General features: G+C 51.3%; 2 protein-coding genes across 3 annotated transcripts; both read right to left on the bottom strand.

The window, feature by feature from the left end:
- Positions 1-2,520: 2,520 nt before the first annotated feature.
- LENEP (lens epithelial protein) lies at positions 2,521-7,403 on the bottom strand. Its single transcript, XM_081307595.1, has 2 exons — positions 6,841-7,403; positions 2,521-6,759 (listed from the first exon to the last, which is right to left on the bottom strand). The coding sequence occupies exon 1, from the start codon at positions 7,078-7,080 to the stop codon at positions 6,895-6,897; it is 186 nt and encodes a 61-aa protein (XP_081163721.1). The 5' UTR covers positions 7,081-7,403; the 3' UTR covers positions 2,521-6,759; positions 6,841-6,894.
- Positions 7,404-7,556: 153 nt separating this feature from the next.
- On the bottom strand, positions 7,557-13,122 carry FLAD1 (flavin adenine dinucleotide synthetase 1). Of its 2 annotated transcripts, XM_081307594.1 has the most exons (7): positions 12,718-13,122; positions 10,381-11,125; positions 9,595-9,742; positions 9,056-9,154; positions 8,788-8,977; positions 7,851-7,924; positions 7,557-7,747 (listed from the first exon to the last, which is right to left on the bottom strand). In XM_081307594.1, exons 1-7 carry the CDS (start codon positions 12,796-12,798, stop codon positions 7,612-7,614), a joined length of 1,473 nt encoding a protein of 490 aa, XP_081163720.1. In that variant the 5' UTR covers positions 12,799-13,122; the 3' UTR covers positions 7,557-7,611. The 2 variants fall into 2 exon arrangements, 1 of the variants encoding a protein (XP_081163720.1); XR_014023733.1 differs by lacking the exons at positions 7,557-7,747; positions 7,851-7,924; positions 8,788-8,977 and having other exon boundaries at positions 9,595-9,722.
- Between the last annotated feature and the right edge of the window lie 713 nt (positions 13,123-13,835).

The following is a 13,835-nucleotide window of genomic DNA, read 5'->3' as shown; positions in this document are numbered from 1 at the left end:
CGGTCCCACCCCCAACCGCGGGCCAGTGCCTGGAACTGGGAGCCGGAGGGCAAGTGTGGAGCCTGCCGGGGCCTCCTGAAGACAGGGGGACGCCTCAGATCCGCACGTTCAGGTTTCAATCTTCAGGAGACCAGCTAGACCTTAATATTTCAGGCAAAGTAGCAGGAGGTGGGTCAATACCTAGAGAGTGAGGTTCCTGCCCTGAAAAGGATGGAAGTCCCAGCTGGGAGGACCTGGGGCCGGGGACAGCGACTTCAGAGTGGTGGCCAGTTGCCTGGACTGGCTGGGCCACGTGCGCAGAAGAGTAGAAGCAGAAAAGTTAGACGCTTGCAGAGCCTGGGGGGGAAGAGGCTTCGGCGGCTGGAGGGGCGAGGCTCTGGCGGGCGGGGTCTAAAGCCAGTGGGTCTGGGGGCCTGTTTCGGAATGTGAGGGACTGAGCTGGAGCGGAGAGTCAGCCAGCGCCTGGCGCCCACCTCTTCCCCACTACCCCACCCCCCTTCCCCTGGCTGCCTCCGCTTCCCTCGAAAAACCCGCCGCCCAGGAAACCGCTGGGGGCGCTCAGACCGCAGTCCCCTCACCCACCATCCCCCATCTCCCCCACCGCGACCGCCCAACCCACCTGAAGGGGCCGTGGCTGCCAGGGGTACCCCCCTCCTGCCGACTCCCCCCACACCTGCGGGCAGCACTATTTATAACTCCGCGCCTATTCCGGGCCTCTCGGCTGGAGCCGGCTGCCGAGCTGTGCTAATCGCCGCCGGGATCTCTGCGCCCCCCAGGGCCAGGGGAGGTAAATTTAGCTTCAGGAAGCTCCGGGGAACATTTTCCAAAACTCCACGTCCCAGAGAAGGCGAAACAGAACCCCTCTGCGCTCAGCCTCCCTCCTGCGAGCCACTAGGGGGCGCAGATCTCCGGATCCTGAACCCAGCCTGCTAGGAGTTAGGGTCGCTGCTTTAATCCTGGGGTAGGTAAAGCATAGAGACGCGTGCGCTCTGGAAAGTTACTAGGTGCCGGACTAGTCTTTGGCAGGAGATATGGGTATGCTCCGAGGCCTCCAAATCTGCAGTCTGAGAACCACTGAAAAAGGGAGTGGGGACTTATGTGTGTTAAGAGGGAAATAACACATGTAAACGAAATGCAAATAAGAGCCTAGGCCCTTGGGGTCTGCGCTACAGGGTGCCAGCAATGTTTGCCACACCTCTCTTTTTTATTTTTTTGATTTTGTTTTTTGGTACCCGGGATTGAACTCAAGGACATTCAACCATCCCCAGCCCTATTTTGTATTTTATTTAGAGACAGGATCTCACTGAGTTGCTTAGCGCATCTGGCTTTGAACAGATCCTCCTGCCTCAGCCTCCCCAGCCGCTTGGATTATAGGTGTGTGTATTTTTTTTTTTTTTTAAGTACTGGTGATTGAACTGAGCCACGTCCCTAGCCCTATTTATTTGTTTATTTATTTGTTTGTTTGCTTATTGAGGCAGGGAGAGTCTCACTAAATTGCTTAGGGCCTCATTAAATTGCTGAGGCTATTGTTTTGTTTTTGATACTGAGGATTGAACTCAGGGGCACTTAATCACTGAGCCACATCCCCATCCCCTCTTTTGTATTTTATTTACAGACAGAGTCTTCCCGAGTTGCTTAGTGCCTTGCTAAGTTGCTGAATCTGGCTTTGAACTCGCGATCCTCCTGAAGTTGGACTTGAGCTTGCAATCCTCCTGCCTCAGCCTCCCAAGTCGCTGGGATTACATGCATGCAAATCCCTCCTTTTCTGCATGCTTCCTGGTGTAGTGGGGAAAAGGTGGAGCCCCCCCCCAATCATTACTATGATATCCAGTGTATTAAGTGCCCCTACCCAGACCTCTTGGTGGTGACCACTCTCCCCTGCTTGCTTCTCATTTCACCATTGAGGACTATCTATCCCATGTAATCTGCAGGGAATCCTGGATTACAGGCTTCTTGTCTTTCTGTGGTACTTGGGGGGTCAGTGCCTATTCATCCCTCTTGTCTCTTCCCTCCTTCCCCACCGGTTCCCCAACCCCTTGTGGGCACCGAGAGGCAGATGCAATCTTATCCAGCCCTCCCTATGGCATCCTGCTCCCCTGCACACCCTGTTCCCATCTCAGTTCCTGGGGTGGTAGTTGGCATGCTCAGAACCTGAGTTGCTCTATTTGGGGGAGAGAACACTGTGGAGAACTGGAGCATTTCTTTTTCCCCTCTAGAAGAATGGAAAGATCTGTCCTGGGTGAATTAGGTGAAAAGGTGGTTGTTGGGATGCCTCACTGAGCTCACAAGCCAAGATCCAGAGGCGTCAAGAGGAGTTCAGGGTTGAGGTGGGAAGCAGGTGCAGACTGGGGGTGGGGGGCGGGCAGCCTACACTGGCTTGCCTGGCTTGGCCTCCCAGGAGACTTGGCCATCCATCATCCACACCAACACCAGCTCAGAAGAGGTGGACAGGCTGATGAAGAGGAGCCCTAAATTTGTTTTTATTTATTTGCTTACTTTTTTTTTTTTTTTTGAGAGAGAGAGAGAGAGAAGTTTTTCAATATTTATTTTTTAGTATCGGCAGACACAACATCTTTGTTTGTATGTGGTGCTGAGGATCGAACCCGGGCCGCACGCATGCCAGGTGAGCGTGCTACCGCTTGAGCCACATCTCCAGCCCCTACTTATTTATTTTTTGAGGACAGGAATCTCACTATGTTGACAAGGCTGGTCTCCAAATACTGGGCTCAAGAAATCCTCCCACTTCAGCCTGGCGACTAACAGGGACTCCAGGTGTCTACCACTGCACTTGACTAGCCCTGAATTTGAGATCTAAAAATCTGGGTTCACTAAATGATTGTTCTACTGCAGAATGCTGTCTGACCTCCACTTCTGGGCTAGTTTTTAACATGGGATAATTATCCTTGTCATGCCATATATATCTTTTTAAATTGTGGTTTGGGGTCGAACTCCAGCATGTTTTACCACTAAGCTATATCTACAACCCTTTTTCTTTTCTTTCTTCTCCTTTCTTCTTCTTCTTTGGTACCAGGGATTGAACCTAGTGGTACTTAACCACTGAGCCACATCCCCGAAACTTTTATTTTTAATTTTGAGTCAGGGTCTCACTAAGTTGCTGAGGCTGACCTCAAACTTTGTGATCCTCCTGCCTCAGCCTCCTGACTGGGTGGAGGCTGAAGCAGGATGATCACAAGTTCAAAGCCAGCCTCAGCAACTGATCGAGGCTCTAAGCATTTTAGTAAGATTCTTTCTCAAAATGACACATAAAAAGGGCTGGGGTTGCACCTCCGTGGTTAAGCTCCCCTGGGTTCAATCCCTAGTGCCAAATAAGTAAATATATATATAAGTAAGTATATAAATAAATGGGAGTACTGGGCTGTGAGGGATAAGAAACAGTCTTGAGGTCAAGTACTAGACTGCCATAAACAAAGACAGGCAAGCTCTAAATATACTGCAGTGGTGTTTGGATCCTACACAAAGTGCACGAAGGAAGAGAAATCAAGATACAGGGTGGGGATGTTGCTTAGTGGTGGGGTGCTCGGTGTGCACGAGGCCCTGGGTTCAACCCCCAGGACTGAAAATAAATAACAACAACAAAAAAACAAGAGACAGAGAGCAGGGTGCAGAGGACTGTGAGGAGTCAACATTTTGCTGGAGGCCGTGGTGCACACCTGTAACTTGTCATCCCAGCAGCTTGGGAGGCTGGAGGATCACAAGTCCAAAGCCATCCTCAGCAAGCATATCGAGGCCCTAAGCAACTCAGCAAGACCTTGTCTCCAAATAAAATATAAAAAAGGACTGGGGATGTGGCTCAGAGGTAGGGCTCCTGGGTTCAATCCCTGGTACAAAAAAAGAAAAAAGAATAGGCAAATCTGGAATCTAGCCACTCTCAGCACGCTGTTGCTCTAGTCTGACCTGACCTGCCAAGGTGTCCATCTGTACTGGGCTTCTTACCTCCTAAAGGTCTTGAACAGTCTACCCTTATTTTCTAAAGTCTATTCTCAGCATAGCAGCCAGTATGAACCTTTTAAGTAAAAACTTAGTTCATGTTTGATACCAGGCAAGTTCCTCATTCACTCAGCATAAAAGCTCAAGTTTGGGGCTGGGGTTGTAGCTCAGTGGTTGAGTGAGCGCTTGCCTGGCATGCGTGAGGCACTGGGTTTGATCCTCAGCACCACATAAAAAATAAAGATATTGTGTGTGTGTGTGTGTGTGTATAAAGAAAAGCTCAAGTTTTTTTTTTTTACAGTACTGGGGTTTGAACCCAGGGGTGCGCTACCACTAAGCTATACCCACAGCCCTTTAATTTTTTTTTTTTTAATTTTGAGTTGGGTTCCATGGTATATACCTGTGATCTCAACCACTGGGGAGACTGAGGCAGGAGGATTGAAAGTTCAAGGCCAGCCTCAGCAATTTAGTGAGGCTCTTAACAATTTAGTGAGATCCTGTCAAAAAATAAAAAGGGCTGCGGATGTAGTTTAGTGGTAAAGTATCTCTAGGTTCAATTCCTAGAACCAATTTTTTTTTCTATTTTGAGATAGGGTCTGGCCTCAAACTTGTGATCCTTTTGCCTCAGCCTCTTTGTTAGCTGCAGTTACAGGCATGCACTACCACAACCCAGTTTAAAAAACGTATCTTACCCAGTGCAGTGGCTCTTGCCTATAATCCCAGCAGCTTGGGAGGCTGAGGCAGTAGGATTGCAAGTTCAAGACCAGTATCAGCAATTTAACAATGACCTAAGCCATTTAGTGAGACACTATCTCAAAATAAAAAACAAAAAGGCTGGTATGTTGCTCAGTTTTTAAGTGTCCCTGGGTTCAATCTCAGGTACCAAAAATAAAAATAAACTAAAATAGTTCTTATTTGGGCTGTCCTTCACCCACCCACACTCATCTCTGGCCCAACTTTTGATTTTTTTCCCCATAGTATCTATCCCAATTATATCAACATACTTTAAAAAGTCTATAGTTTATCTTCTGTTGTCACCCACTGGAATGTAAACTTCACAAGTACAGGGATCTGCTTTGTTTATTGCTGTATCCAAAACACCCAGACTTACATATAGCAGACAGTCAATTATATTTGTTGAATGAATGAATGAAGATTCAGACCTGCATAACTATCTCTGGAATGTTCTTCAAGAAGTTGTTTACTGTGGTTATCTTCAAGGGAGGCAGGCAGGGAGGCTGGGGGGATGGGTGTAGGAGACTTAATTTTTACTACTAGAGTTCTTTAAGTGGGGTGTGGTGGGACAGACCTGTAATCCCAGTGATGGAGGAAGCTGAGCAAGTTCAAGGCCATCCTCAGCAACTTTGCAAGACCCTATCTCAAAAGTTAAAAATGACTGGGGAGAAGGCTGTGGTTGTAGCTAAGTGGCAGAGCGCTTGGCTCACATCTGTGTGGCACTGGGTTCGATCCTCAGCATCCCATAAAAATAAATAAATAAAATAAAGGTATTGTGTCTATCTACAACTAAAAAAAAAAAAAAGACAAGGAGTAGAGAACACCTGGGTTCACTTCACTCCCCAGAACTGCAAAAAAGAAAAGAGAATTCTTTACTTTAGGCATATACTACCTTTACAAAAAGGAAAAAAACCCAGAGAGAAAGGAGTTAACTAAGAAGGGTGAAGAAGAGCTCATCCCAGAGAGGGAGCAAGAGGGCCCCATATACCGGATCAGGCCAGTGTCCCAGATGAGAAAGGGGGATGAGCAATACCTGGGCCCATGGAGGTCAGGAACTCTGGCGATCCCAGCGGGACACTGAACAAGCCCTGTTGCTGGCCTTGCGGTTGTGGGAGGCTGGGGGGGGGGGCGTGTGAGTAAGCGTGAGCAAGATGATGTGCACATGTACCTACCACTGGGAGTCTTTTGGGAAATCCTGTTATTGGCTTCCAAGAGGAAGCGAGGAGTCAATTCTACTCACTCAAACGGTTGGTGTCCTGATAGGAGTCATGCCCTGATAAGCCTGAGGAACCTGTGGCGGCACAGATGGCTTTTCTCTTGTAGTTGTGTGTGTGAGCCCCAAGCTCTGGTAGCTCATGGGGCCCACTTCCTCCACAAACTGGGAATAGCACGGTGCTTTCCCTAAGCTCCTCAGAGGCAGGGAGCTCCTACACCAGGTCCTCTATTTGGGGAAGGGTTGAGTCCCTCGGGTGGCCATTCTAATACCCTGGCCTCACAGAACACGCCAAGCTGGACCCCTCACTATACATAGGTGGGAGGATCCTGGCTTTTCTCCCCTCCACTCTCCCCACCCAGGTACGAGTGAGTCAGGAAACCTGGATTTCAATGTCACTTCTGTCCTGGACAACGTCCTTCCCTCCTTGGTCTGCACTCTGGCTCGAAGACTCCTTCAGTGCTGACTTTGGTCTCCTTCCCCCTTAGACATTTGGAATTTTTGGCCTCAAAGCCTTTTTATTATACATATAGTTCAGCGATTCTCAAACAGAGATCTTAGGGCACAGCCCATGCCTGGTACTAAGCACGGTGAGATCACCCATCTGGGCTGGCGGGCTCACTGTGCCAGGCGTAGAGGTGTGCCAGGTCCTGCGGTAGTCTTACTGGAGCGCTGGCCAGCAGGCCAGACTCCCGCTCACCAGAGGTTCGACAGAGGCAGAGGCTGGGGACTGAGGTCCGGAGACGAGGCTAGTCTGGCAGATGGCACAGCTCAAAGCAGGATCCACACTTCACTCTTCAGTCGTCGTTTGTGGCCCATCTGTCCTTGGTCAGGCACAGCTGGCCCCAGGAGTCTTGATGGGGCTACAGAAGAGAATGGGGGAGCTGAGAGGCAGGCTGGGCTACACAGGCCACAGCCACACCCCCGTCCGACCCCCGGCCCACCTGAGCAGTGCCAGCCATGCTGTCAGCGGTACAGGACGCCGCTCCCTGGCGTCATCAGTCCAGCAGCTCCTTGATACACCAGCAGCAGAGCAGTATGTAGGCCACTTCCTTCAGGGTTCGCTGCAGGCCCTCCCACCCTGTGCCCATCTTAATGACAGGCACACGGAGCCCAGCGTCTCGCAGGACCCCTCCAAGGGAGAAGGGTAAGGCCTGGGTTAGGGGCTGTGTCCTGGGCTGCATATGGGCAGCGGTGCTGAGGAAGGGTGTGGGAGCTGCCTTTGGTGCCTTTTATCAACTGTCCCCACCCCCTTCAGGCCTCATGACTAGACACAAAGGCCCCAGGGTCTAGCAAAGGAACATTCTGGGCCTGGAAAAAGGCTGAGTCAGCCCCTCTGGACAGGGATGGGGTGGGGTTAGTGGGGGAGGGCCTGGGCACTCCATCTCCACAGCCAGGCCAGCTCAGCGTCCCTTCCTCCAGCTTGGGTGGGCCTGTCTGGTTGCCCCTTTCTCCGTGGTCGGCACAACTCCTCCCACCTTGGTGGGCTCTGGATGAGGCTGGCGTTGAGAATCATCCAGGAGTGCTCCCTTCCGTCTGTTCCATCCTACCCCTGGTTCCTCAGGGTGGGCATGACCAGCTTCGAGCTCGCAGGTCTGGCCACTTCCGTCCCTCGTGTCCCTCGTCCCTCGGAGCACAAAGACACAGCCAGAGCCACAGCACAGTGAGAGGCTGGTTTATTGACAGGCACTCCCCTCCCCCCTCCACACAGGAGGTCACATGCGGGAGTTCCGCTCCTCCTCTTCATTCTCCAGGAGGTAGGCTGGACGGTAGGTGGGGTGTCCTCCTGGGCCTAGGCACTTCAGGGCTGGGTTCTGTACTGTGTTCTCCCGACTCCCCAGAGATGTGTACCTGGAGAGCGGAAATGGAAGGCCAGTGACGGTAGGCTCTCTGGGGGGCCCCCCATCCCAACACCTTCACACCCCCCACACCCATTCTGCTCCCCTAAACTTACCCTCGGTCATACAGGATACAATATGGGACAAACAGCTGACGCAGAAAGTCCCAGATGTTTCTGTAGGTCCAGTCCTGGGAGGTCAGAGTCGTAGAATAGTCACAAACATTCTCTCCCCTGCCATCCAGGAAGGGGCCAGCCAAGGCTCCCCTGCCCCTTGGCTCTGAGGGAGGGAGGCTTGCTGTCTGGTTCTGTGGTGCACCTTGCTCTGTGCAGACTAAGCAGCGAGACAGGAGGCCTCGGTCCTCTACCTTCTCCATTCCTGAGCCACTCTCACTAATGTGTCACATCCCGAACATGGAAGGACTGTGTGTCTCAGTCGGTGCTGCCAGGCTCGGCTGTCTGCCAGGACAGACATATCTGTGCGTCTTATGGCAGTGACTCGAAACATGGCTACTATAATTGAAGAAATGAATTTTAAATTGTTCTTAATTTTTAAAATTGAGATATAAGCCAGGCATAGTAACGCATGCCTATAATCCCAGCTGCTTGGGAGGCTCAGGTTTGAGGCCACTGGGCAACTTTGTGAGAATTTGTTTCAAAATAAAAAATAAAAAGGCCTGGGGGTGTAGCTCAGTGGTCAGCATGCCCCTGGGTTCAATTCCCAGTACCAAAAAATATTTTTGAGCTAAAATAATTCACATGTCATCTTCTTCATCCTGTGAAAGTGTTTTAGTAACTTGTATTTAATTTCAGTTATAACCTAAGTATGAATAAATAGCTAATGGCTGTCATATTGGAGAGCACAGGTCTAAGTCACTGGTCCACAGTAAAAAGTACAATGCTCAATAAATATCTGTTGAAGAGATGAATGAACAAACAGCACTGCCTCCCTTGGATGGTGGGGCCCCTTCATCCATGACTCAGGCCCCGGCCTCCTTCCCCAGGGGAGCTGGGGTGCAATGACTGACAGGGCACAGGAGACAGAAGGCATTACCAGCAGTGGGTTGATGCGCATGAAGGAAGGCCAGCCGGGGTCGGTAGGACTGAAAGGGCAGAGGCTACAGGAATAGGGATCAGTCCGGCGAGTGCCCATCAGGACAGCCTCCAACTGGGGGTGCTGTGTCTGCAGCTCACACAGGGCCTGCTTCATGTCACCCTCAGCCTCCAACACCTGCAGATTATACCTTAGGAAGAGAGAGGTGGAGGTCAGAGGGGGACCTGCCAAGCTCCTCTTGGAGCCCAAACCTCCGGGCCTCTAATACCTCTTGATAGTGTCCTGTAGAAACTGTTCCAGCTCAGGAAAAGGGGAGATGCTGCGGATATACAGGATCTGCAGGGGTTTGGGGACATCAGGAAATTTCCTGGGGAAGGGGAAGGATTCATAAGGTTGCTGGCATAGACAGGGAACTTGGCTCTCTGGAGAGCACACTCTCTCTTTGTTGCATGGGATGGACACCCTCCCTTTCTCCCGTCCTCATTTTTTTTATCTAGCCGACCCTCTTCCTATGGGAAGCCCACTCCAATTGCTCACTTCTTGAACCTGAGCGTCCCTATGTATGGATTGATATTTCTGGTAAATATCACCTCCCCAATGGGACTGTGACCCACTTGTGCTCGGGGATGGTGGCCTGCACCTCTATATCCAGGGCCAGGCATGCGCCAGATGCTTGATACATAGGGTGGGAGAATGGAACAGAGAGGTCACTGGGGCTACCTCCCTTCCTAGCCCCTATGTCCTGGCCTCCTCTCCGCTTCCTGGGATGGGGAACTAGAGGGATTAGGTGTCCTGCGGTGGGCTCACCTCTGCACAGCTGCGTGGAAGAGGTGCAGGAGGGCAGTGCAGTCCTTGCCCCCGTTGAAGCCCACACAGAGCTGGTTGAGATGGTACCGAGCCAGGGCAGTCTCAATGGTCTGTAGGGCACCTGCTACCTTTTTCCCCAGAGAAGACCCTGCCAGGCAGGCAGGGAAGTGGGCATCAGGAATATATAGCTGTTGAATGGGGCATGTTGCCCTTGCTTAAAGCCCTTTAACCTCTTCCCGTGTTCTTAGGATTAAGTTTAAACTCCTTCATGCTGTCCCCTGGCCTTTGCAGTCTGTCCCCTGCCTGCCATTCAGCTACCTGCCCTTACTTCCATTCCCCTAAACCCCAAGCTGTTCCTCCAGGTCTACTTCCATTCTCTTTGCTCTTGGCCCACCCCCTGGTCCAATCAAATGCTCCTTATCACTCAGCTCTTTTGTTACTGGGTCAGAAAAGCTGTCTCTGACCCTAGATCAAGGCTGATCTCCCAAATGTGGAATCCTCTTCATTCACACCTCATGTATGGTCCCCTGCTTCACATCCACCCCTCTGGTTAAACCACTGATCCAGAAGAGCAGAGCATACATTTGTCCATGTTGTCCAGCACAGTGGTGGTGAGAATGGGCACTCAATCAAATTTCTTAGAATGAATTAATCAATACTGACTATTTTCTACCTTCTCTCAGAATTGTGGGAAGCCCCCCCCCCCCCCAACAGGTCCTGCGTTTCTAAATCTTGGATGGCACCAAAGGCCGGTACATGCTGCCCTTCCCCGAGGAAGGCCCCTACCTGATTGAGCGAGTTTGTATACAGCCTCACTGGCTTGCTCTACGGCGTTGGGCATGTAGGAGACCAGTGACCCCTGGGGCAGACGGGCAGTAAGGTAGGCCAGGCATTCCTCCAGTGGTCCTTCTTCCTCAGAGTCTAGAGTCAGCTTCACCTGATAGTAGTTGCTGCCCCAGTCAGGGTAGGAACCCAGGCCAAGCTTCCGCCCAAAGTGGGCCTGGGCCTCCGCAAGGATGGGGGCAATAGAGGTTTCAGCAGCAGCCACATACAGCTCCTTGGAGTGGAAATGAACAGCTGTGTTCTGGAACAGTCCCTTTAGCCCCTCCAGCACCCGCCGCAGCAGCTCCGGAATGCCTGGGAAGAGGTAGACATTCCGGACAGAGACCAGCGGGAACCGGAAGGGGCGGCCAGTGCGAGGATCTATGCCGTAATGCAAGCGGGCAGAGGAGGGCACCAGGGACAGCTTCTCCCAGCCCTGCCCTCCTAGGGCTTTGATGGCCTCTTCCAGCTCAGGATGTGGCTTCAGCTCCTCCCCAAAAGCCTGGGCAACTGCCTCAAAGGTCACATCATCGTGAGTGGGGCCGATGCCCCCTGCAGTGAGAACATGGGTAAACCGGCTAGAGAAAGAGGTGACCTCGGCTGCAATGGTGGCTACTTCATCAGGCACAACAGAGACTCGGCACACCTGGACCCCCAGGGAGCGCAGTGTCCGGCACAGAAAGTAGGTGTTGGTGTCTTGAGTGTGTCCCTGGGGGTTGGGGAGGATGAGACTGTCAATACCATGGGGATGAAAGGCAGGGGGAGTATAGCTACATCTGTCTGATAATGGGTACTCTGCTCTTTGAGGTCACCCCTTCAGGCTGTTGAGCCTGGGCTGGGTGGGAAAATCCCCTGGAATGTCTCAGGAGATTCACCTTGGGCCCCCTCTGCTCTTTGATCTTGACCTTACGTATATTTACAGACTCAGTTATCAATTCTCTGTGGGCGATTTGTCCATCTCCTTGCCAGTCCTGACAGTTTCAGTCTCCTGACTCCAAGTGCTTACTGGGCAGCCTCACTGTATCCCTAGCTATTGTCACTTCAGTCAGTGGCATCCCAGACACTGCCCACAGCCAGTCAGACTCTTCATTCTGTCAACTCTACTGAAATGTCTCCCCATCTGCTCTCCTCTGTCCCCAGTCACCAAACAGGTCCTTGGCACCTTTCACCTGGTCAATGGCAACAGCCTCCTGGCCGAGCTCCCAGCCTCCAGCCACGGTGCTTTGCTCTGTGTCTTCTGAGTAACCTTCCTAATGCGTCACTGTGATTGCATCACTTTTGGGCTCAAGAGCCATTTGTTGTTTCCAACTGTATGCAGAATAAAGTTCAAATTCTTTTGCAAGTATTTAAGGCTGTCTGTGGTGTGTATCCTATCCTCTTTTCCAGCCCCATCTCCTTCTACCTCTCTATATAGGTTAAGAGTGTGTTCTGGAGTAAGGAAGAGTCATGCTAGAATTCCATTTCTACCACTTTCTAGGTGTGTAATCTCAGGCAAGTTTCTCAACCTCTCCAAGCCTCAGTTGCGTAATCTATTTATTAACTGAGATTCACAATAAAAGCACCAACTTCATGGAATTGTTGTGAGGCTTAGTAAAATCACATTTGTGATGTAATAAGCATACTGCTAGCCTCTACTAAGCACTCAAAAAATAGTGTTTACTATTACAAACCTGATGCCCTGCCCTGTCCTCTAGTAATACCCTTGATCATTCAGAAGGAATTCCTCTTCCTTCTATCTCATTTATCCACTTTGCTGAGTGCCTTGAATCATTTCCAAATAGGCTGGATATAAACTTTATTTATTTGTTTTTGTACCAGGTATTGAACCCAGGGATGCTTAACTACTGAGCCACATCCCCAGCCCTTTTTACTTTTTGAGACTGGGTCTCAATAAGCTGCCTAGGGCCTTGCTAAGTTGCTGAGGCTGGCTTTGAACTTGTGATCTTCCTGCCTCAGCCTCCTGAGCCTGTGGGCTTATAGGCCTGTGCCACCAGCCTGGATATAACTCTTAAATATATAATATGTGCATTTTTATCTCCTCTACTTGCTAGGCTTCCTGTCACTGCCGGGTAGTCCCTACGTCCCCTACCATACTACTTGGAAAAATGGGGACACTGCTACAATTTTTTTTAGTGGAGTAATTTGAAAGAAAGTGAATCCAATATGTTGGACTCACTCCAGGAATCTACTGTGGCAGGCAAGGGGACTCCCACCCTGGTTCACCTCCCTCAACAGGATGGGGAGCAAGCTCTTAAGGTCAGGAGAAAGCCGCGCCCTCCCCTTCTTCTGTCCCAGACACACCTTGAGGATCTCATCTCCAACAATGATGATGCCCGCCGTCACGCTGCGCCCCTGGGGAAGTTCAGAAGCCCTAGATGCCATGGTCCTGCCTTCTCTTTCCCTTTGGAAGGCCCTCCGGTAGCCACCCAGACCCCCAAGTAGGGGCCGCAAACACCGGGGGACTGCCAGGTCTACAGGGCACTGGGGGCCATAGCCTGGGAACAAGGTCCGGGATGGAGAGGAACCTGGAGGAGCCAGAAAGGACAATGGAGAAGAGGAGGAGCACAGTTCCTTCTTAGGATATGACTTAGTCTTCTCTAACCAGACCCTTCATAACCGACTCTTATTACTGCCTCTTCAATAAACGTGTTCTAAAATCCCAACCCATGCTCATATAAATGACTTCGATGCTTGGCTCTAGTCTCCTTAAAATGTCCTTCTCTCCCGAGAACCTACCACTTTAAATGTCTTCGGTGTGCGGAACTGGTCGTCTCAAGAGTTTGCTCTATCTTGGGCATCTGCACCTTTAAATGTCTCTTGTCTTCGGGGCTTCTGTCCCTTTAAATTTCTACCTTATCCCGGGCCTTGGCTCCTTTAAATGCGTTCCCTCCCTCCACCCGCGACCAGAGCCCTGTCGCCTTCCCCCGCAGCCCCCTGCACCCTTTCTAGCCCGGGATCCCCTCTTTCCACCGCGCTTCTGACTGCTGAGCTCTTCCAGGCTCTCGCCTGCCTATTTTGTACCTTTACCGGGTCTTTCCCTCGCTCCTTTCCTCAGGTCCCGGGTCAACTTCCGCACTCAAAGTCCCGCCTTGCATTGCCCCGTACGGATTGGCTACTCCGGCTGTCACTTAGACGCTCCCCAATGGTCCTATTGGTAAAGCTGACTGTCGCTCTCAGGCTTTATCCAGCAGGCACGAGCAACATCATGTTGTTATTGGCAACCACCACGTTCGCCGGAAGCGTGGGGGCCGGGCTTCGGTCCAGGGCGGGCGTGGGTAGGCGGGACTTAGGGGTTGCGGGCGCGAAAGTTGCAGTTGGAAGTGTTCTCAGTACTTTGGGGTGTCCTGCTGGAGTAAGCGGAGGCTTTCTGATCTACCAGATTCTTTATGCATATGCTGTTTTCAATAACCATGACTCTG

The sequence above is a fragment of the Spermophilus citellus genome (assembly GCF_964194105.1).
Source record: "Spermophilus citellus genome assembly, chromosome: 9".
NCBI classification, from domain to species: Eukaryota; Metazoa; Chordata; class Mammalia; order Rodentia; family Sciuridae; genus Spermophilus; species Spermophilus citellus.
Note: the sequence above shows the minus strand (reverse complement) of the source record. Positions and strands in the feature narration are given on the sequence as shown.